Source organism: Pimephales promelas, chromosome 8, assembly GCF_988280905.1.
Source record: "Pimephales promelas chromosome 8, fPimPro1.hap1.1, whole genome shotgun sequence".
Classification (NCBI taxonomy): Eukaryota; Metazoa; Chordata; class Actinopteri; order Cypriniformes; family Leuciscidae; genus Pimephales; species Pimephales promelas.
Window position 1 is genome coordinate 5,115,237 of NC_142776.1, and position 20,187 is coordinate 5,135,423.

The 20,187-nt window shown below is 36.4% G+C and overlaps 1 protein-coding gene across 2 annotated transcripts in view; it reads right to left on the reverse strand.

The window, feature by feature from the left end:
• Positions 1-624: 624 nt before the first annotated feature.
• Positions 625-20,187, reverse strand: part of pld5 (phospholipase D family member 5) — a 60,607-nt gene continuing 41,044 nt past the window's right edge. For both annotated transcript variants that reach the window (XM_039689096.2, XM_039689097.2), the window contains exons 2-10: positions 15,102-15,238; positions 12,869-13,046; positions 12,059-12,155; positions 11,612-11,739; positions 9,685-9,882; positions 8,245-8,396; positions 5,186-5,351; positions 4,974-5,064; positions 625-1,966 (exon numbers count right to left, since the gene is read on the reverse strand). In XM_039689096.2, the coding sequence (XP_039545030.2) occupies positions 1,728-1,966; positions 4,974-5,064; positions 5,186-5,351; positions 8,245-8,396; positions 9,685-9,882; positions 11,612-11,739; positions 12,059-12,155; positions 12,869-13,046; positions 15,102-15,238 (1,386 nt within the window). In that variant the 3' untranslated portion in view covers positions 625-1,727. The remainder of the gene's footprint in view (positions 1,967-4,973; positions 5,065-5,185; positions 5,352-8,244; positions 8,397-9,684; positions 9,883-11,611; positions 11,740-12,058; positions 12,156-12,868; positions 13,047-15,101; positions 15,239-20,187) is intronic.

Sequence of the window (20,187 nt, forward strand, 5' to 3'; positions counted from 1 at the left end):
AACAATCCCAGAGGGTTAAACCAAACACAATCTGAATTATATATATATATATATATATATATATATATATATATATATATATATATATTCCTGGCTCTTTCAAGCTTTATAATGAGAGAATGGTACTTAGATTTTGAAGCCCAAAAAATTGCATCGATCCATCATGAAAGTAATCCATGCAGCTCCAGGGGCTTAATAAAGGCCTTCTGAAGTGAAGAGATCTATTTTTAGTAATATATATATATATATATATATATATATATATATATATATATATATATATATATATATATATTGCTTTTCTAATTGACCATGCCATTAATCATTAAAAACCACAAATAAAAAAATTGTGTAGGCCTACGATTTGTATTCTTTATAGATGATATGTTTAAAAGGAAGATGAACAATTGCCTATGAGTTTCCATGTGTTCAGTGAGATGTGAAGTGTGAGAACTATGAATGAATTCTGACAATTTGTTACTGCTTTGGCTCTTCCAAACAAATTGCTCCCCTGAGACAGGGTTTAAATTGATTTGGTTCTGAGAAAGGTTTGCCGACACAAATGACTAAATATCAACACAGCGAGAAATCAATGGGACATATGTTGCCTATTTAAGACTGGCAGTCAATTTTGAATGAACTCTTTAATATTTAATCATAACAGTCGGTTAAGGTGCTATACATTTAATCACATCATAAATTGTTCATACAAAAAAAAACAAAAAAACAACAACATCAGTATCTTATGCACATGGGACTATAATTCATTCCAATATATGACCCATGCTGCAGAAAGCAGTTTTATTATATATGTCTATTATGTATTCAGTATACCATAAGATGCATCATAAGAGGTAGTCATCCAGAAAGCAACAGCAGCTACAGTTCATGGCAGCATATATAAGGCAAAGCATGCTCAAGCATCAGGCCACAAACTACTGAGAAATCAATGCAACATATATGGTCTGTATTATAAGATAATAACAATCAGCAGTGACTGTTTATTAAAACAGTCAATTAAAGGATAATATATAAAGCTACATATAAAAGCTACATTTAAAGGGTACAAGCTTAAAGTATTCAATAAGAAAAACAGTCTCTTCTTGTGTGTACGATTGTACAGTACTTCAAGGCTGTGCATGCTGCATCATGTAAACATTCTTTATATATGTATATATATCTATATATATATACACAGTGTAAGATGTGCCACAGTATCTAGTCGACCAGAAAGCAATGACAGTATAATGCTGTATATGTATTGAGCATGTGTGTTAGTTGGCATATGTGCAGATTTTTTCATAAAATACTTTTGTAAAAATGTGCTTGATTTTTTTTAAAAAAAACGATGGCTCGTGAACATCTTGAGGAAAACCACAACGATTATAAAAATTTGGTAATGTCCTTTCCATGAGCACTATTGAGTCGCGGAATATTTTGGTTTAAAATAAGAAAAGTCTGAATATTGGAGGAAATCATTTCCATAGTTCTGTTTATAGGCATGCATTATATAAAGATTTAGCGAAAGTGTAATCTGTTTTTCCACTAAAAGTGCTGTACTGTGTATTGTTAAAAAGAATCCTTTTCCTTCACAGAAGTCCTTCAGAGATTATAATTCAGTTCCATTGACAGCATTTGAAAACTCAAATTGTAAGTCATGGCGCAGATGTTCTGAGGCACAAAGTCCTTGGCGTATTGGTCCCGCTTCAGAGAGACATTCCCACCGCTCACTCATGCTCTCTGCTCTCTGCTTTTGTCTTCAGAGATTGCAGTTTCTGGCTCTCCTGAAGGGTTGTGCTGCCAGATAGCAGGCTTATTGTGTAAGGTGAAAACCAGTCTCTTTCAAAAGCACCAGTCAGCTGCTCTACAATCGAGTCAGGCCCTTTCTGCTGGTTCTCCGATTCCTGAATCACCAGCCCGGCTCCTGCGTTTAAGGCAAACTCACTCCCAACCCAGTCCAGATTCCCTTTTTGAGAGAAAGTTTGAAGAGAAAGAGCAAAGTTTGAGTGCAGTACGTACGCTAAATTGTATAGAAATTAACGAGTACCTATTATGCCGTTTCACAAAGTCTTGGGGGGCGGTTTTACTAGAATAGTGCTTGAATGTTCAAAAAGCACTTCACATTGTTGCAGCTCCTCTCTTCCCAGTCTGCCAGTAACGCTCTGAGGTGTGTTTCCCGAAAGCATCGTTAGCCAACTATGTTCGCAAGTTCCGTCGTTATCAGCATAGTTCAACGTGTCGGTGTTTCCCGAAACCATCGTTCCAACGAACATTCGCAAACAGCATCGCAAAGTTGTGTGGTTTGAACGACAGCTCTCGACCTGCGGTTAGAGTCATAGTTTCTATATTGCATCAGAGTTAGACGTAATAAATCCTTATCTTGGGCAAAATAAGCAAGCTGACATTCAGTACAACCACTGCCTTTTATTTAGAATACATACAAATGTAATTTACGTCTTTTAGTTTTTCAAAAGATTTGAAGTAACGTGTTTGAAGAGTGCGCATGTGTGAACGTGCTCTACTATGGAAGAATGAGCCAAATGAGTCTGGTAATAAAGCTGAACAACTGAGAACAATTAGAAATAGTCCTCAGATGACATGTCTGCAATTTATATAAAAAAATCTAGCGTTAATTGGATCTCAAACAGTTTCATTAAAAGTAGTTATTACTCCACCATGTGCGAAACCAACGTGGTTGAACGATACTTTGCGACAGTGGGTTTCGGGAAACAGTCGTGATTAGCTAGTTGATTTCTCCAACGATGCATCGTCCTATGGTAGCAAAGCAGCGAACTACGTCATTGTACGGGAAACGCACCCCTGTTTTGTTTCTGTCGAAGCCCCTCCTTCTGAAAAGCACAATGTGCTCTGATTGGTTGGCTGGATCAGTGTTTTGTGATTGGTCAACTACTTCGAGTGCGTTTCGGAAATGTGACAACACACCTCTAACCAGTGTTGTGCCTGAACGCGTTCATATTTTGGACGAACGTGAACTGAACGTACTGTATTACTGCCTGATGAACGATACTGTGAACACGTTCATTCTGGTGGCCCTGTCCACACTACTGCGTTTTCGTTTAAAAAACGGAGACCTTTTGCTACGTTTGCACCTCCCGTCCAGACTAAAACGGAAACAAAGCAGACCTAAAACGGAGAAGTTTAGAAACGCTCCAGGTCCGTTTTGCGTTTTTAATCGCCGGAGGGCGTTTAAGTGAAGACGGAACAAAACGGAGGAGTTTAGAAACGATGACGCAGAAGCTGACGTTCGGCTCTGGGTGTTATTAGTCATGACGTATCCTGGCTTTTTAAATTTTATTATATTGTTGTCGGTTTTTATGGGCGTCTCGCACTGAAGACTTGGAAGTAAACGCCCACTGCTGTGAGTGGATAACAGTTTTGCATATTATAATGAGTTTCAACTCACCCGTCGATGCACTCGGGGGAAATTGTTTTGAAAACATCCAATGTTGTAAAATGGCAACCGGAATGATTCCACCCAGAGTTCGTGTTGCACAAATCCTGTCAGATCCAATATAGACGGCACAGCACCGTTCTTTCACCGTTCCGGGCTAAACCGGCCGTGTTGAACTAGGCGTTGATCTTCTTCTGTGGGGGTGGTGTTTTATCCTCTTTGACGTCATAGTTCCTCACTTTGAAACACGAGTCGTTTGCTGAGGCTGGTGTCAATAAAAGCTTTTATTGGTCTAACAAGGACGTTTTCAGTTGTGAAACTTACAGGATATTCTTATAATATGATGACCTCTTAGATGTCAAAAGCTCAAGGAAAATTTGATTTCTCAGTTCATCACCCCTTTAATGTGGACGGAGATCAATTCTAAAACGCAGATAAAACGCTGGTGTGGACGGAGAACGTATTCGTTTTAATTCTCAGTTTTTAACCGAAAACGCAGTAGTGTGGACGGGGCCTCAGTTTAACTTCTTACAATAGGTTTAACTTCTTACTTCTTAAATATACAAGTTTGATAAAAATCATCATTAAAGAAGAAAATTTCAAATGGCATTTAGAGGCTTTTGCATCTGAACTCTTCATGTAGAGAAAAACACACACAATCTGGCAACACAAGACACCAGTGTCGCGCCGCAGCCGCCGTCGACAAAGCAGCGAGCGAGGAGGCGGCGTATGATCATTTAAACAGGATTTGACGAGGTCGGTGAGGATGGGAAAAATCTTTGCCCGTCGATAAAATAGATGGTTATCTGTGGTTGTATATGGGCTGTGGCAATAATAATTATAAAAAAAGCTTGCAACATGTGGAACAAAAAAAAAACTATGACTGAACTAGTTCATTTTTTTTTGAAGTATGAACTGAACTTGTTCATTTTTAAATGTGAGAACTTGAACTAGTTCATGTAGAAAGTTAACTTTCCCAACTCTGCCTCTAACACAACTCAACCAGGCCTCGCCCCTTTAATTTGCATATACCTTGGGTAGGAATTATTTAAATGAGGAATATTGTAACCTATGTTACCGGAAAAGAAAAATCAAGACTACTTTTGAGGCATTTATGCTTAAAAAGAAACATAACACACTAAACAATGTTGAATAGGTCCTCACACTACATCTGTTACAGTAATATGCCTTAATGCACTGTGAACAAACATGAACAGACAATGAAGTGTTTTTATGAACTAACATTAGTTTTATTAGTTTTACACATATTGTTCATTGTTAGTTCATATTAGCTAGCTGATGCATTAACTAATGTTAACAAATTAGACTTAACTGTTTATTTTATTTGTTTATTTTACTGTTTTTTTTGTTGTGTTTTTTTTTTTTTCCCAATTGCACTATTGTTATTTTACTCTACCTATTTTATTTTACTTATTTTGTACTGCTTTGGCAATGTACATTTTTTGTCCGTTCATTTCATGACAGTTAACCACAATCATTGTGTGTGTGTGTGTGTGTGTGTGTGTGTATGTGTGTGAGAGAGAGAGTGCTAGAGTTTTACCAATGTATATTGCGTTGTCTGTCACCATATATTTATTCTCATTTATCCTGTGTTGTAATCCTCCCATCTGCTCCTTGCCACTGTAAAATCTCTGATTTGAAACAAACACACATATATATAAAATACAACCTATTGTGAAAATAGTATTAAATATATGTTTGGGTGTGTGTGCACTTATATCAACTGATCAATGAAGTAGATTGTTTCCTCACCACCTCTATAGAGCAGACTGGCAGTCCTGTGCAAAGAGCCTGCATTGATGACATAAAGCTAAAGGTCAGGGGATGTGTATGTCTCCACAGACCGATTAAGAGACGAACTTTGACCTCTCTCAGTGCTGCAGCCTCACGGAGCATCTCATCTATTGGCGACCAGTATCTGAACCCAAGAAAATAATAAAAGTGGTAAATCTCCAAAAGAACAATTTTGTCAATTTATAAACAGCTCAGAAATTTTTAAAAATTGGTAGATGTGAAAAATAAAAAAGCATAAAATATAGCATGCTTAAGGAATATCTTAGCTTCCCACAACACAAAAAGTTGATTTTCCAAATAATCACAATGTCTTTTATTTTGAAATGTGTATTATATTAAAGGGGTCATTTGATGCGTTTTCATGTTTACCTTTTTCTTTAGTGTTTTTTTATGCTTTATTTGCAAAGAATATCAATGACAAAAAAAAGAGAGAAAAGGGGAGGGAAAGAACAGAGATGGTACACATATTGTTGAATAAGCATAACTAGATTATTTTTATATGAAAATATTAAATAAATATTGCAGTTGTTTTAATTGCTTTGTTATTTTGTGATTTTGACCATTATGTATGCACATTTTAATCTCCTTAAAGCTGCAGTCCGTAGTTTTTCCTCTTTGTTCGCTATCTCTGTTCGAAATCTGCAATAGGCCCTATGTAAGATCGCTTCTGGGTTTGTCTCAACCCGCCCGGTTACATTGGGTGCTGCGTCAGAAGCCAGTTTTGCATTCAAGGGATAGTTCACTTTGAAATTAATCTTTGATATGTTTTAGCATACCTCAAGGGCATCCAAGATGTAGCTGTCTTTGTTTCCGCAGTATTTTCAATTTTGACATTTTCGGTCAAACCGTTGTTGTCTATCAGTCATATAATGCAGGTTTAGGGGGTCCACGTCAAAGAGCATGCACAGAGAAGTCCAAATTAAACATGATTTAATGACTCGGAAATGTAAGTACACATTGATGGCCTAAGACACGAAACGAGCGGTTTGTGTGAGAAAACGAACGAAAACGAAAGTATTTATATAATTTTTACCTCGTGTAACCACAGCCATGTCCAACTGATCTGAATCAGCCATGTCCAACTGAATCATGTCCAACGTTCCGCCGGAAGTGATCGCTTGCGCATGCACGTCACTCATTGTTTACACAGAAATTTTGAAAGTTTTACCATATATATTACATTATATATTTCGAACTACATCGACAATTTTGAGGGTGAGTATTCTCTCATATAGTGCGAAATCCGACTAGTGAATCAGTTTTTAAAATCGTTGTCTCCGTTTCTGAGAAAATGTATTTTATTAAAGCAGCACTTGGGAACTTTTTCAACTTAATAAATCCATTTAGAAATAATTTGGATGTTTAAATAACCAGTTCTGGTGAGAATGGTGACTTTTCCCGCTCCCCCCAGCGTTCCCTGGCGGAAAACCAGCCTTGCAACATGAAGACTAGCGTCCCGATAAATTGGAAATAGGAAGTCTCGTGAGAAGCGAGAACAAGCGAGAAAAAGCGAGAAACACGAACTGCTTTACGGCATTTCGAAACACATACGCCCCCCTCAAGCTCAATACTAGCTAAAAGAACACGGGAAGATGGATAATGCTTCACAAGTTAAGTTCTAGTGAAAAGAAAAGGAGACGGTACTCGGCGGAGGAGGTGAGGGAGAGGAAGAAAGCTGTTGACCGAGCGAGGGGCAGCACAAGAATAAATATTGGTTGTGCGTTTACGTAATGGCGAGAGCTAAAGTACATCGAATCTTGCAAAACAGATGCTGATCTAGCGTTTCTGTATCAATAAAATTGTTTGTACTTCGTTCGACTTCGGTCGACGTTATGATCTATAATTGTTCTTTAATAACATGTAAAACATTGATTGTATCCAATAATGTATCCTACATTAGAAAAGACTGCAATGTGAGCATTGTCAGTACAATTATAAGATAAACTTTATCACAGTTCCTTTTGGGGGTAGATTAATCTATAACTAAGATAAGAATAAGCGGTACTGTTTGCTAGATTCATCCGCCCACCCCCTGTTACGGATTATGGTTGATAACAGAATACAAAATGTACATGTCAATGTTAAATGAACCTGTGTTTGATGTATTACCCACCACGGTAGACATAGCTCCACACCATGAAGTTGGAGTGTCTGGGACTCGACAATATCAAAAGCACATGAGCTTTTGGTAGAAAGGTAGAAACGGTAGAAAGGGGAGGAGGCGCTGGAAGTGAATTTACGTCAGTGTTGTGAAATATTTGCACCACAGCTGTAGGGGGAGCTCGTTGAGAAAACATGCGACAAGAAAATCAGCGAATAAGTGGCTAGAGTTACCGAACGGCCCTTTAAAGTTTTGCCGCTATACATTTTGCCTACAGAACGCACTATGCGGAAGTAAAGAAGCTGCCTGAGATCCTATCGGAGATACGTTAGCAGGGCTCATGCATAGAGCCTATTGCAGTTATTCCCGGAATTGTCAACTTTACGTGGGTTGTGCCTCGGCAAGGCACAGCGCGGATGAATCCAATGTTTTGAGGAGAACCTGAGAGAGTACAAGACCGGCTGTGCACAAAGGCTACTACTTTTAAAAAAATAGAGGCAATTCCAAATTTGCTTGGGCAATCTGGAGCTTCCGAATCTGAGCCTGTAAGTATCTTTTATTATCGGTCAAATATTTGCTATTGACTGTTAAATGCGGAGTTTTGTGCAGTGTAGAGTGAAACATATTGTTTGTCGTTCAGCTGGCCAATCAGAGCACACTCCGCTTCTCAAAAGGAGGAGATTTGTAGAAATCGACTTGTTTTAGAAAGACTGTGCATAGAAGAGTAAAAGTAATGTACAGTATGTGAATTTTATTTATTAATTTTTTACATTAAATTAATTTTGTTACAATACACAAAATAATGATCTTTGAAAATAGCATCATATGACCCATTTAAGAAATCTTAGCAAGGGTTTTTCTGATGGCAATATTTGCTTATCAATAACCCACAATCATTTGTTAGTGCTGAAATGACCTTATGATTGCTGATCCTCTGAAGGTGCGGTTGACTAAGGGCAGGTAATCAGTTACAGAGATGTAGATGAATCTCTTTGCTTCTCGAATCACATGTCGTACAGCATCTATATCTCTGCTTCGACCTTTGGGGCAAAACAGATCTGGAGACGCCTATGAAAAAAAAGTAGGGGGGAAAAGATAAAACAGTAGTTTTCTTTTAAAAGTTTTTTCCACCCGCTTAAATTAGTTTGGCCGGCACACACCGGAGCAAGGTAATGAGATGGCCGTCTGTGTCCATACATCATTGTCAGGAGAAGGATTTTATCACTGAGCTAGAAATGTCTCCCTGCAGCTGATAACATTACAGCACTATTCATTTGAATGGGATGATGGATGTCTCAGATGTGTAGAGTAAACATCCTGTTGCTGAAAGGTTGTCAAGATTCATTATACTCAAATTAGTATCCTCACATGTGACGCAGCTTGGTGTGGATAAAAGTCACTGGGATGAATTACCTGCATGGTTATCTTTCCTTAATCAGATAATATCCACTGGAACCAATGAAAGGTCAGTTTACATAAAAATCTTTGTAATTAGATTGGACATAGACGTAAACATATTACAAACTGCATGGAACTGGGGATTTGAACATGACATGTTTGTGCAGTAAAATGTCAAATGTATTAGTAAGTACTGTCATGAATCTCATATTTTTCTAACCACCCCCACACACACACATATTTGAATTTGGTTTACGGGGACTCTCCATAGGTTTTATATTGTACAAACTGTATATTCTAATCCCCTTACATTAACCCTACCCCTAAACTTACCCATCACAGATTTTTTTGTATTTCAAAAAACACTGTTTAGTATTTTTTTTAAGCCATTTCATTTACAAGGACACAGAAAGTGAAGCATGTTCACGTTGTAATAACATTATTATGTTGTGATGTCATTATACTCATTTGTGTCTTCATAATTCAGGCTACATACAAGAACACACACACGCCTACGTTATTGACACATCATGTTGTTTACTTAGCTGGGACATAGAATAGACTTCTGTAGTTTTTTATGCAGCTAGCTATAAATACTATAAACTAACCCTACCAAACTTTCTGCATTTTTTATAATAATAATAATATATATTAAAAAAATCTGCATACTTTATTTTTATGCCGTTTTTACAAACGAGAATTTCCCCAAAAGGAGGTTTTGGGAGTCAAGTTTAGCTAACTAACAAGTAGGCACACACACAAACACACACATATATATGGTTCAAATGTTTGGGGTCGGTGATATAGAGTTGTCGAGACAGAAATGAGTTTCAGGATACTGAAGATAAGAGAGAAAAATGTGTGGCGACTATCATTCTTCACTTTGTAATTTAAAAATAGATGTACACTGGCAGATCACCAGAGTCAGACAAAGAAGAGAGATATTTATTGATCTCACCGACACATAGGCAGAAGCGTCTGTATTGTTGAGTCTGAGCTGGAGGGGCTTGTCTCTGCTGAACACGGCCGTGACTCTCTTGGACCAGATTGAAGGGATGTAGTCTCTGTAATGCAGCTGCCAGTAGAAAGAAAAGATCCTGTGCAGGTCCAGAGCCAGACAACTACAGTCATACACGATCACCCCCAGCTCCTTCAGCTGAAACAAACAAAACAGGGACAAGAATCACAATATCTCGTTATGAAATGTGAAATACTTCACTCTCAGAAAAAAAGGTACAAAAGTTGTCACTGGGGCTGTACCTTTTCAAAAGGTTGGCTACACTTTTGTACCCAAAGGCTGCATATTAGTATGGTACATTTTAGCACCTAAAATATACATATTAACACCTAAAATGTGCATATTAATACCTAAAATGGACATATTAGCTCCTGAAATGTACATATTAACACTTAAAATGTACATATTAGCACTTAAAATCTAAAATGTACATACTAGGACATAAAATGGGCATATTAGCACCTAAAATGTATATATTAGGACGCAAAATGGACATATTAGCACCTAAAAAGTACATATTAGGACCTAAAATGGACATATAATCTCCTGAAATGGACATATTTGGACCTAAAATGTACATATTAGGACCTAAATTGGACATATTAGCTCCTGAAATGTGCATATTAATTCCTGAAATGTACATATTAACACTTAAAATGTACATATTAGCACCTAAAATGTACATATTAACACCTAAAATGTACTTATGAGCACCTAAAATGTACATATTAACCCCTAAAATGTACATATTAACACCAACAATGTACAGATTAGCACCTAAAATGTACATATTAACAACTAAAATGTACATACTAGGACATAAAATGGACATATTAGCACCTAAAATGTATATATTAGGACCCAAAATGGACATATTAGCACCTAAAAAGTACATATTAGGACCTAAAATGGACATATAATCTCCTGAAATGGACATATTTGGACCTAAAATGTACATATTAGGACCTAAATTGGACATATTAGCTCCTGAAATGTGCATATTAATTCCTGAAATGTACATATTAACACTTAAAATGTACATATTAGCACCTAAAATGTACATATTAACACCTAAAATGTACTTATGAGCACCTAAAATGTACATATTAACCCCTAAAATGTACATATTAACACCAACAATGTACAGATTAGCACCTAAAATGTACATATTAACAACTAAAATGTACATACTAGGACATAAAATGGACATATTAGCACCTAAAATGTATATATTAGGACCCAAAATGGACATATTAGCACCTAAAAAGTACATATTAGGACCTAAAATGGACATATAATCTCCTGAAATGGACATATTTGGACCTAAAATGTACATATTAGGACCTAAATTGGACATATTAGCTCCTGAAATGTGCATATTAATTCCTGAAATGTACATATTAACACTTAAAATGTACATATTAGCACCTAAAATGTACATATTAACACCTAAAATGTACTTATGAGCACCTAAAATGTACATATTAACCCCTAAAATGTACATATTAACACCAACAATGTACAGATTAGCACCTAAAATGTACATATTAACAACTAAAATGTACATACTAGGACATAAAATGGACATATTAGCACCTAAAATGTATATATTAGGACCCAAAATGGACATATTAGCTCCTGAAATGTACATATTAGCACCTAAAATATACTTATTAGCACCTAAAATGTACATATTAGCACCTAAAATGTACATATTAACACCTAAAATGTACATATTAGCAACTAAAATGGACAAAAGTTTACCTTTTGAAAAGGTACAGCCCCAGTGACAGCTTTTGTACCTTTTTGTGCTGTTTCTTCAAACGAAATACTTTTCGAGGCCACAGTAAATCGAAATATACTTTACCTTGGACAGTGCCTTCCAGTTCATGCCAGCACTGCCAATGTAAATGTGCTTCCTGTCCACTACCCAAAAGGAGGAAAGCAGTCTACCTCTGGTGAGGGCCGTCATGTTGACGTAGCGCTCTTCTACATCTGGGAGAGACAGACAGCCATGTGGGGAACGGTTGGAGAACAGTTAAGCGCTCAACCTTGACGAGAGATCTATCTGTCTGTCATTCAACTCTGGCAGAAACAATATTGCACATTTGTGATATTTTGACCTTGTGAGTAGCCTTGTGGGACTGGTGCTGAGAAAAGCCCAAGGAGTTGTGCCAGCCAGGTTATGACAGATGTGTGTGTGAGTGTGATCTTACAGCGTTTGCCTCGAGAGAACTGCTTTAGTACTTTATTCAGCACTTCGGCGGGCAGAAATCAATGAATCACTAAACATAAGAGATTTGCATTCACTTACAGCGGTCATTACAGATGGAATCGGGCTGGTCTCTGACAATCTTTAATTTGACACCTCGAGACTTCAGGCTTAATAATCTCTGAAACAAATACTGACCCTAGAAAATAGGAAAAGATTTTATAATATTAGTCCCATATGAAATATATGCCAATGACAATAAATCAGACCTTTTTAGGTGTGGAATTTATCGGTATGATCATGAAGTATATGCACAATATATCCGTACTACATTGGTTATTGGCCGATTTTCTTTTTATTTAGATTTTTTAAAAATTCGGATATTTTGTGCATACTCATTTCACCACTCAAGTTGGTAAAAATTATGAGATGGCAGGAAAAATATATTTTTAAATGCTTTTGCATTCTCTCACAAACCTACAATATTTCGTTCGCATTCTCTTGAAAAACGGCACAAAAGCATTGAAAAGATTTTTTTCCTCCCATCCATGACCTTTCATGGACTCCATAAATGTCGTCTAGTCTAATAACTTATACTAACTTATAACAAACAAGTTATTCACTAATAATTTAATAACATTATAAAATGAAATATTTAGCAAAACCACAAAATAAATATCCTCTGTACAGTATCATTCAATAATATAAACAAAAGTATCAGAATTTTTATATCAGTCCATCCCTAATTATAACGGTAAACCAAATCACATATTTTTGACATGCAGCTTATGTAAATTTATAGTAACTGTACTGCTAATGCAGCATATCAATAAAAAAAGGAAATAATCACTTCAAGTGTTTATATTCATATTTTCTCATCAACTCTAAAAGGGTAAATGCAGGCTAACTAACCTGATACGCAGAATAATGCCGTGACTCCTGATCGATGGAGGTCAGATCCCAGTATGGGGACACTATCTCAATTGACAATTTTGCTTGGTCCAAAAGGTGGTTGAGACCCACAGTGAGAGAAACATGGTTTGAACTATTGAATGACAGCTCCCCTGGGATGGTCTCCACAAGGACAATGCTAAAAGCACATTGATGTCAGAGATGTTAGTTTGCTGCATAACAGTTTTATGCACAACATCAGAGCTTGACGTTAACTTTTTTGGTTAGTGGTTTTCTAAAAGTTACTAGCCTCAGCATTTTCACTAGCCACAATTTTGACCTAGATGCAATGGGGAAAAACGTTTAATATCATCTCATAATTTGGCAGCAGGTATATTAGGTTCCTGTCACTTTAACACCTGACACACGGATCCATTACCATGTCACACATGCATTTTCTTTCTCAACTCTTTATGTTCAATTAAAACGTATCTGATTGTGTATGAATGCTTGACAAGTTTGGAATTGTGACATTATTTTGTGTGTATTTGACTGTTTAAGCGCAATATACAGAAAAAAAAACCCAACTAAATTTAATACTGAAAGACGGCTATATGTGAATGCACTTGGGTGTGAGCACAAATAGTGAGTAAAATATGAGCAGTAAGTCCTGTAAAAACAACAATATTCACCCGGAGCAAATGAAAGTGAGTGAGGCGTAGCGGTTTGTGTGTCAACCCGCTGTCAGAGAGATGAGAGAGCGAGAAAGCGCAGCTGGTATATCATGTATCTATTCTGTGGGAAATTAGTATTGGAAGCGTTTCAGATGTTTCAGTATTAATATATATCGGAAAACCAATATTTGATTGGATTTACATTGCACTTATAGTTTCTTATTTCAGATGCCTTTTTAAAAGACTACAATTGAAAAATGCATAGGCCTATATTATATATAAAATTCAAAGCCAAAGTGGCTACACTCTCAGAAAAAAAGGTACAAAAGCCGTCACTGAGGCTGTACCTTTTCAAAAGGATCACTTTTGTACCCAAAGGCTGCATTTTGATACCTTAGTGGTAGATATTAACACCTAAAATGTATTTATTAGCACCTACAATGTACATATTAACACCTAAAATGTACTTATTAGCACCTAAAATGTACATATTAACACATAAAATGTACATATTAGCACCTAAAATGTATTTATTAGCACCTACAATGTACATATTAGCACCTAAAATGTACATATTAACACCTAAAATGTAGTAAGTTATAAGCACAAAATGTACAAATTAGCACATCAAATGTACATATTAGCACCTAAAATGTACTTATTAACACCTAAAATGTACTTATTAGCACCTAAAATGTACATATTAGCACCTAAAATGGACAAAAGTTTACCTTTTGAAAAGGTACAGCCCCAGTGACAGCTTTTGTACCTTTTTTTCTGAGTGTAGGAGTGACTGTGTTCCACACCACTGCTGAAATACATCCGCATTTGGTGAAGCTCTGCACAACATAGCCTATATATTGATGCCAACATGAAATCGAAATTGACCCTATTTACCTTCTTAATGCATATGTCAGCTCTTATTGTGTTGCACATTATAAAAAAAACTGTTGTGCAAGCAAGTCTTAAAGGAATGAAAAATGATTTACTAATTTACATTGCATTCCAATTATTCATTTAGCAGTTCTAAACCCATTCGAGTTCCTTTCTACCATGGAACACTAAAGGTAAATTGTGGCAACTGTTTTCAATATTCATGAAACAATATAAATACTGTTCGTTTTCTCACACAAACCGCTCGTTTCAAGTCTTAGGCCATCGATGTGTACTTACATTTACGAGTCATTAAATTATGTTTAATTTGGACTTCTCTGCGCATGCTCTTTGAGGTGGTGACCTGCATTATATGACTGACAGACAAGACCAGTTTGACCTAAAAATATCCAAATTGAAACTACTGCGGAAACAAAGACACCTACATCTTGGATGCCCTTGAGGTAAGCTAAAACATACCAAAAATTAATTTCAAAGTGAACTATCCCTTTAAGTCAGCTGCAAAGTTTAAATCTATTCCAAAGGAAGAAATACACTGCCAAAATGCAATTAACTAGCTCATGTTGGCAAAAGGTACAAAGCAGAGCTGAATATGCGGTGCTCCATTGTGTACGCTACTTTTTTGGTCTTTTCACACTGTGTGTACTGTAGCAATTAACAATCAGGGTATGATCTATACTTCTTACCGACAATCTTTGCTGCAGTTCTCCTCAGTGACACCATCCTCATCCTCTCCCCAGACGTCCACAGCAGAGAAAATTAAAGCGACCAGGACAGCAAAGCAGCAAACCAGTGCAAACACAGCAATACACCTCTGCTGGGACTGTAGAAGACACACAGAGAGAAGGCCTGCCAGTCACATCTTTGGTATATAAGGTTAATGATAAGGCAGAGGCTATTTACACTAAATGCAAAAAGTCCTTTGCTACGTATAAAAAGTTGTTTGATGCTATTCATAGGCTACTTAGTGAAAATAGTGCCAGACTATTTGCTCCTCACTGTATTGTAGTACATTTTAAAACAGTGCAATAACAACGATGTATTCAGTGTATGATTACATTTATTCAAATCATAAACAAATGCAGCCTTATTGGGACATACTACCTAAAAACCCACCCCTAACCGTTAAACACTTTATTTCCACTTTTCAAATATTTTCTTCATTTTTATGTTAAAAAAAAACACCTGATATGTGATGAGAGCAGTACCTTTGGAAAAAGGCGGATTCGAACTTGGGTTGGTCATGCCAAAAGCTAATGCCACCCACTTTATTCTGGGTTTCTTTTGTCATTTTGTCTGGAATGTCTTTCAACCAGGTATTGGTGGGCAGAGTTAGTGGAAATATCTGCTAACAATGCGGACTACGTATCTGCACTTGGGTGTGAAAAGACACTCCGTTAGCATGAGATTGTCTTGACTTGACTTATTTAAGTTATTATAATGGATTTCTGATTCCAGATAGTGACAGTTCAAATTTGCAGGGTCAAGATTTATGCTAGGCCTATTTGGTATATCTTCTGGTATAATTTAATTTTATGACTGAGTGAGAATGATAAAGAACATCTGTCAAATTTCCTCCTGAATTGTATTATACAGAAGGATGGCTTTTTAAAAAAGAGAGAGAGAGAGAGAGAGAGAGCTTTTCTTGTATTCTAAGGTCTTAACGTTTGTGAGTGTTCTCGCTATGCAGCATTCTCTCCAAACCACTGCTGTAAACAAGCATCAGCATGAAACCGAGGAAAGTGTCTATTAATATTGATGTGGTCAATGGATAAAACGTGGTGTGCTGTAACGCTCATGGTGGGTTGCTGCTGATGGTCATGTACGGCAGGGAAAGAACAATAATGTATAAATACCAGCAATACACATTCTCATTCAAAAGTTTAGGGTCAGAATTTTTTTTTTAAATAAGAAGAAAATACTTTTATTGAACAAGGATCCATTAAATTGATCAAACGTGACAGTAAAATATGTATAATGTTACAAAAGATTTAAGTTTCAAATAAATATATTCATCAAAGAATCCTGAAAAAAAGAGTATCATGAAAATTTCAAAATAGAGAGCCTAAGAGAGCCCTCCGCTTCTGGTTAATGGGACCTTATTTCGTAAAAAATATGAATGGTAGTCAATGGCGAGAGACAACTTATCTTTTTATTCCGTCTGAACTGTGCCCTGAATTACACATATGATGTTTGTCAATTTAAAAGATAATTCTGAAAGTCAAAAACGTCGCAGTTTGTCATAAAACAGATTTAGTTTTATGTGAATATCACTCAATGAACTACATCTCCCGGGAAGTGAAACAACGAGCAAGATCCCCTGCTCGTGTGTGTGCAGTCTGGAACAAAACACTCAGGCATGACGGCGTAACGTTATGATTAGCCTCAGCAAAGTTAGCTTCTTTCATTGAGAGAAAATGTGCGCCTTTGGGGTTTGTAATTACGTATTTTCACAGTCTTATACCTCAACGGTTTTACATCAAACTAAGACATTCTTGACTTTAAAATGATTCTTTTAAATTGACAAACATCATATGTGTAACTCAGAGCACAGTTCAAATGAGATCAAAATATTTGTTGTCTCTCGCCATTGACTACCATACTGAAATAAGGTCCCATGGTGGTCGACCGGAAGGGGAGGGACTTAGGCTCTCATGACGTGGATTTTTTAATTATATTAATATTGCTTGAGGTTCACTTATAATGTTAATTAAGTTTTTTTTTAACCAAAATCTAATATAAATTTATTTTCAACCCTCATTCTGACCCTTTTTTCTGAAATGATCTGTTTTTAAGGCTCCAGGGGAATCATGGACATATTGAGGGAAACCCTAGTAGGCCTACTGCAGCACAGCACCACGATATAAGGACACTAACATCCCAGATAATTTATGTCAACCACAGATTTAATGTTTAATCTGTACATCAGCATCGGTGAATAACGTTATAACCTCGTTCACGGTGTAAGCTGCTTACATGTAACATACACAGGTAAACCGTGGAGTCATTGAATTAAACATAAACACAGCTTTTGTGTCTTTATCAGCTTTTCTTTATACATACTGGCTCTGATAATCGTCTTTTTTATCATTAAATGAAATGAACGACACTCTAACAGTTGTTCTAGTCTTCGTCAACAGCCGCTTGCACCATCTACAGGTGATTCGACTAACAGCAGATGGAGATTATGAATCGGTAATCTACTGCTATTCCTGCAGTTCCCGGTTTTGAACTGTCGAATTTGACTGAAAATGACTGTTTTGTGGCATATTCAAAGAATTATTTCAGTTTTGTTTACTTTTGTACAATAAAGTACTGTAAAAGAAGCAATGCTAGTTGAGAACCACTGAACACAGAACTTTTAATTTTCCCTCCAAAAAAAGTCCTTAGCGCAGCCCTTCACTGAACATTTCTCCCCTGAGAGAGACTGTCTCCCTTCCCATCTGCTGGCCTCCATACCGACTTTACAGCTGTCTGCTGAGTGACATATACATCATTTTCCTCTGAAGGAGACATGCAAAGTGAAGTTTAATTAAAAAAGCAGGGAGTACACCACCTCAACGCGTGCAGATTACTGCAAAGTATTAACCTTCTTGCCATCAAAGCGGATTTGGTCAATTAGTGTCGCTTTAACACACTCATGCACCGTCATGATTGACTTTATGTTTGGATTCCCACAGATCCAAATGTTGGAACTTCGAGGTTACAAAATATTTTTGACATTTGAGATGTTATTGAAGCTGTACCCTTTTTATTTGATCTCAAGGGACATTTGAATATCAAGTTTGGTTTAAAATCATAGCAGAAACACTGGAAAAAAAAACACTGGAATTTTGCCAAGTAAGACATGTTCCTGTCCAAAAAATGTGTCCTAACCATATCCCTTCCCCTACATAACACAGTCTCATCCCAAGAAGTCATATAACTGACGTCTTGGGACGTCTTTTGACCATAAGTCAACATCCGCCTTTTTAGGCAACTGACGCTTTACCTTTAACGTCGGTTAGGTGATGGGGTAGGTTTAGGTCTGGGGTAGGGTTAGGATCCGATAACGTCATCTAACCGACGTTTAAGGGTACCCTAAAAAGGCGGATGTTTGACGTATGGTCAAAACTAAAATCAGAGGGAAATACTGTGTGAATAACACCTCATGTCGAACACCTCACCTACTGATGTCGAAGCACCTAACCCTGGTTGTAAGCTTAAACTTGATATAAACTGTAAACTTATCAGTCAAATTTAATTGGTTGATTGGAATGTTGATCCAGGACAACACGATCTCACCACAATCTGTACGAATTTTTTACGAGATAGTTAATTCGTACAAATTCATACAACCTCACTCGTACGACATCACTCGTAAGAATGTGTGCGTTTTTTTGCTAAATCGTACATATTTTACGAGTTGCCGAATTTGTACGAATGGCCTACCCCTGACTCCACCCCTAAACCTACCAGTTTACACAAAGATTAGCCACCTCGTACTCACTCGTACGAATTAGTCGTGAGATAGCGTTGTTCAGGAACATGTTGTACTTGTTGATATCACTTTTACCTAACACTAAAGTGCCATTCAAAAGGTCTTGGGATCCCTCAGACCCTATATGAGAATGTGAAATTTTGAAATTAAATCAGTCAGGAGGCAATTAGTGTTTTAGTTTTTGTTTTGTTTTGTTTTTTAAAGCAAAAAGCAAATCCAGCAGTAATCAAATCAAATATGTCAGATTTCTGCCACTGTAATAAAAACGAAATCTTTGTCTTGCCGGTGGCGATGGAAGGATTAAAGTTTGCCTGTAAACAGACTTTCTCTGCCTGAAGGGAAATCCTGTCAAATGAATGCTGTGTTTGCACTGAGCTTTCTGTGCTGACGCTTTTGAGTGACACGACGATGTGCTTCTCCTTCCAACCTTATCTGTTACTTTTCAGAGTTCAGCCTTGCCGAGTTAAGCGTTCTGACACACAATCAAAAATCCCTGACATGCAGCTTAGTCAGACTACTGTAAACCATGCTGCGTTTGCGAATCAAACAATAATTTTCCAATGGGTAATTCTTACTAATAAGTCAAGTCACCTTTATTTATATAGAGCTTTTTGCAATATAGATTATTTCAATGCAGATTTACAGTGATAAAAGGAGAATAATGCAACAAAGTTTGTTTCTGCTGTACAACAGAGAAGAAAATAGAGTCATAGTCTGACTTAATAAATGTCCAGGTCATCATATCTCACACATTATTACATTAAATTATATTAACTATTATTATATTACTGTTTTTGCATTCTGCATTGTGCTATTATTTTCATAACCCCCCCCCCCAAAAAAAATAAATAAATAAATAAATAAATAAATAAAATTGTTGTAACACAAATATCTCAATGTGGGGTGTGTATGTGTGTATATATATCTATATATATATATATATAATATATCTATATAAAGAGAAATATATATACACACATGTACACTGTAAAAACATATTGTTGGTTTAACTTAAAAAAATAAGTAACCTGGTTGCCTTAAAATTTTAAGTTCATTGAACTGGAAAAATTGAGTTAATACAATGAAGGAGATTGATTTAATCACCAGAAACTCAAAATATTATGTTATCTGAACTACATCATTTATCTAAGTTGATTTGACAAAAGAAAAAATGTTGTGATTACAAATCATGAAAATATTTTTTACACAGTGAAAGATTAATATAATTACTAATAATTATACACAGTACGATTAGTAGATTATAATAAGATTTTTTTTTTTTGGCATTATTC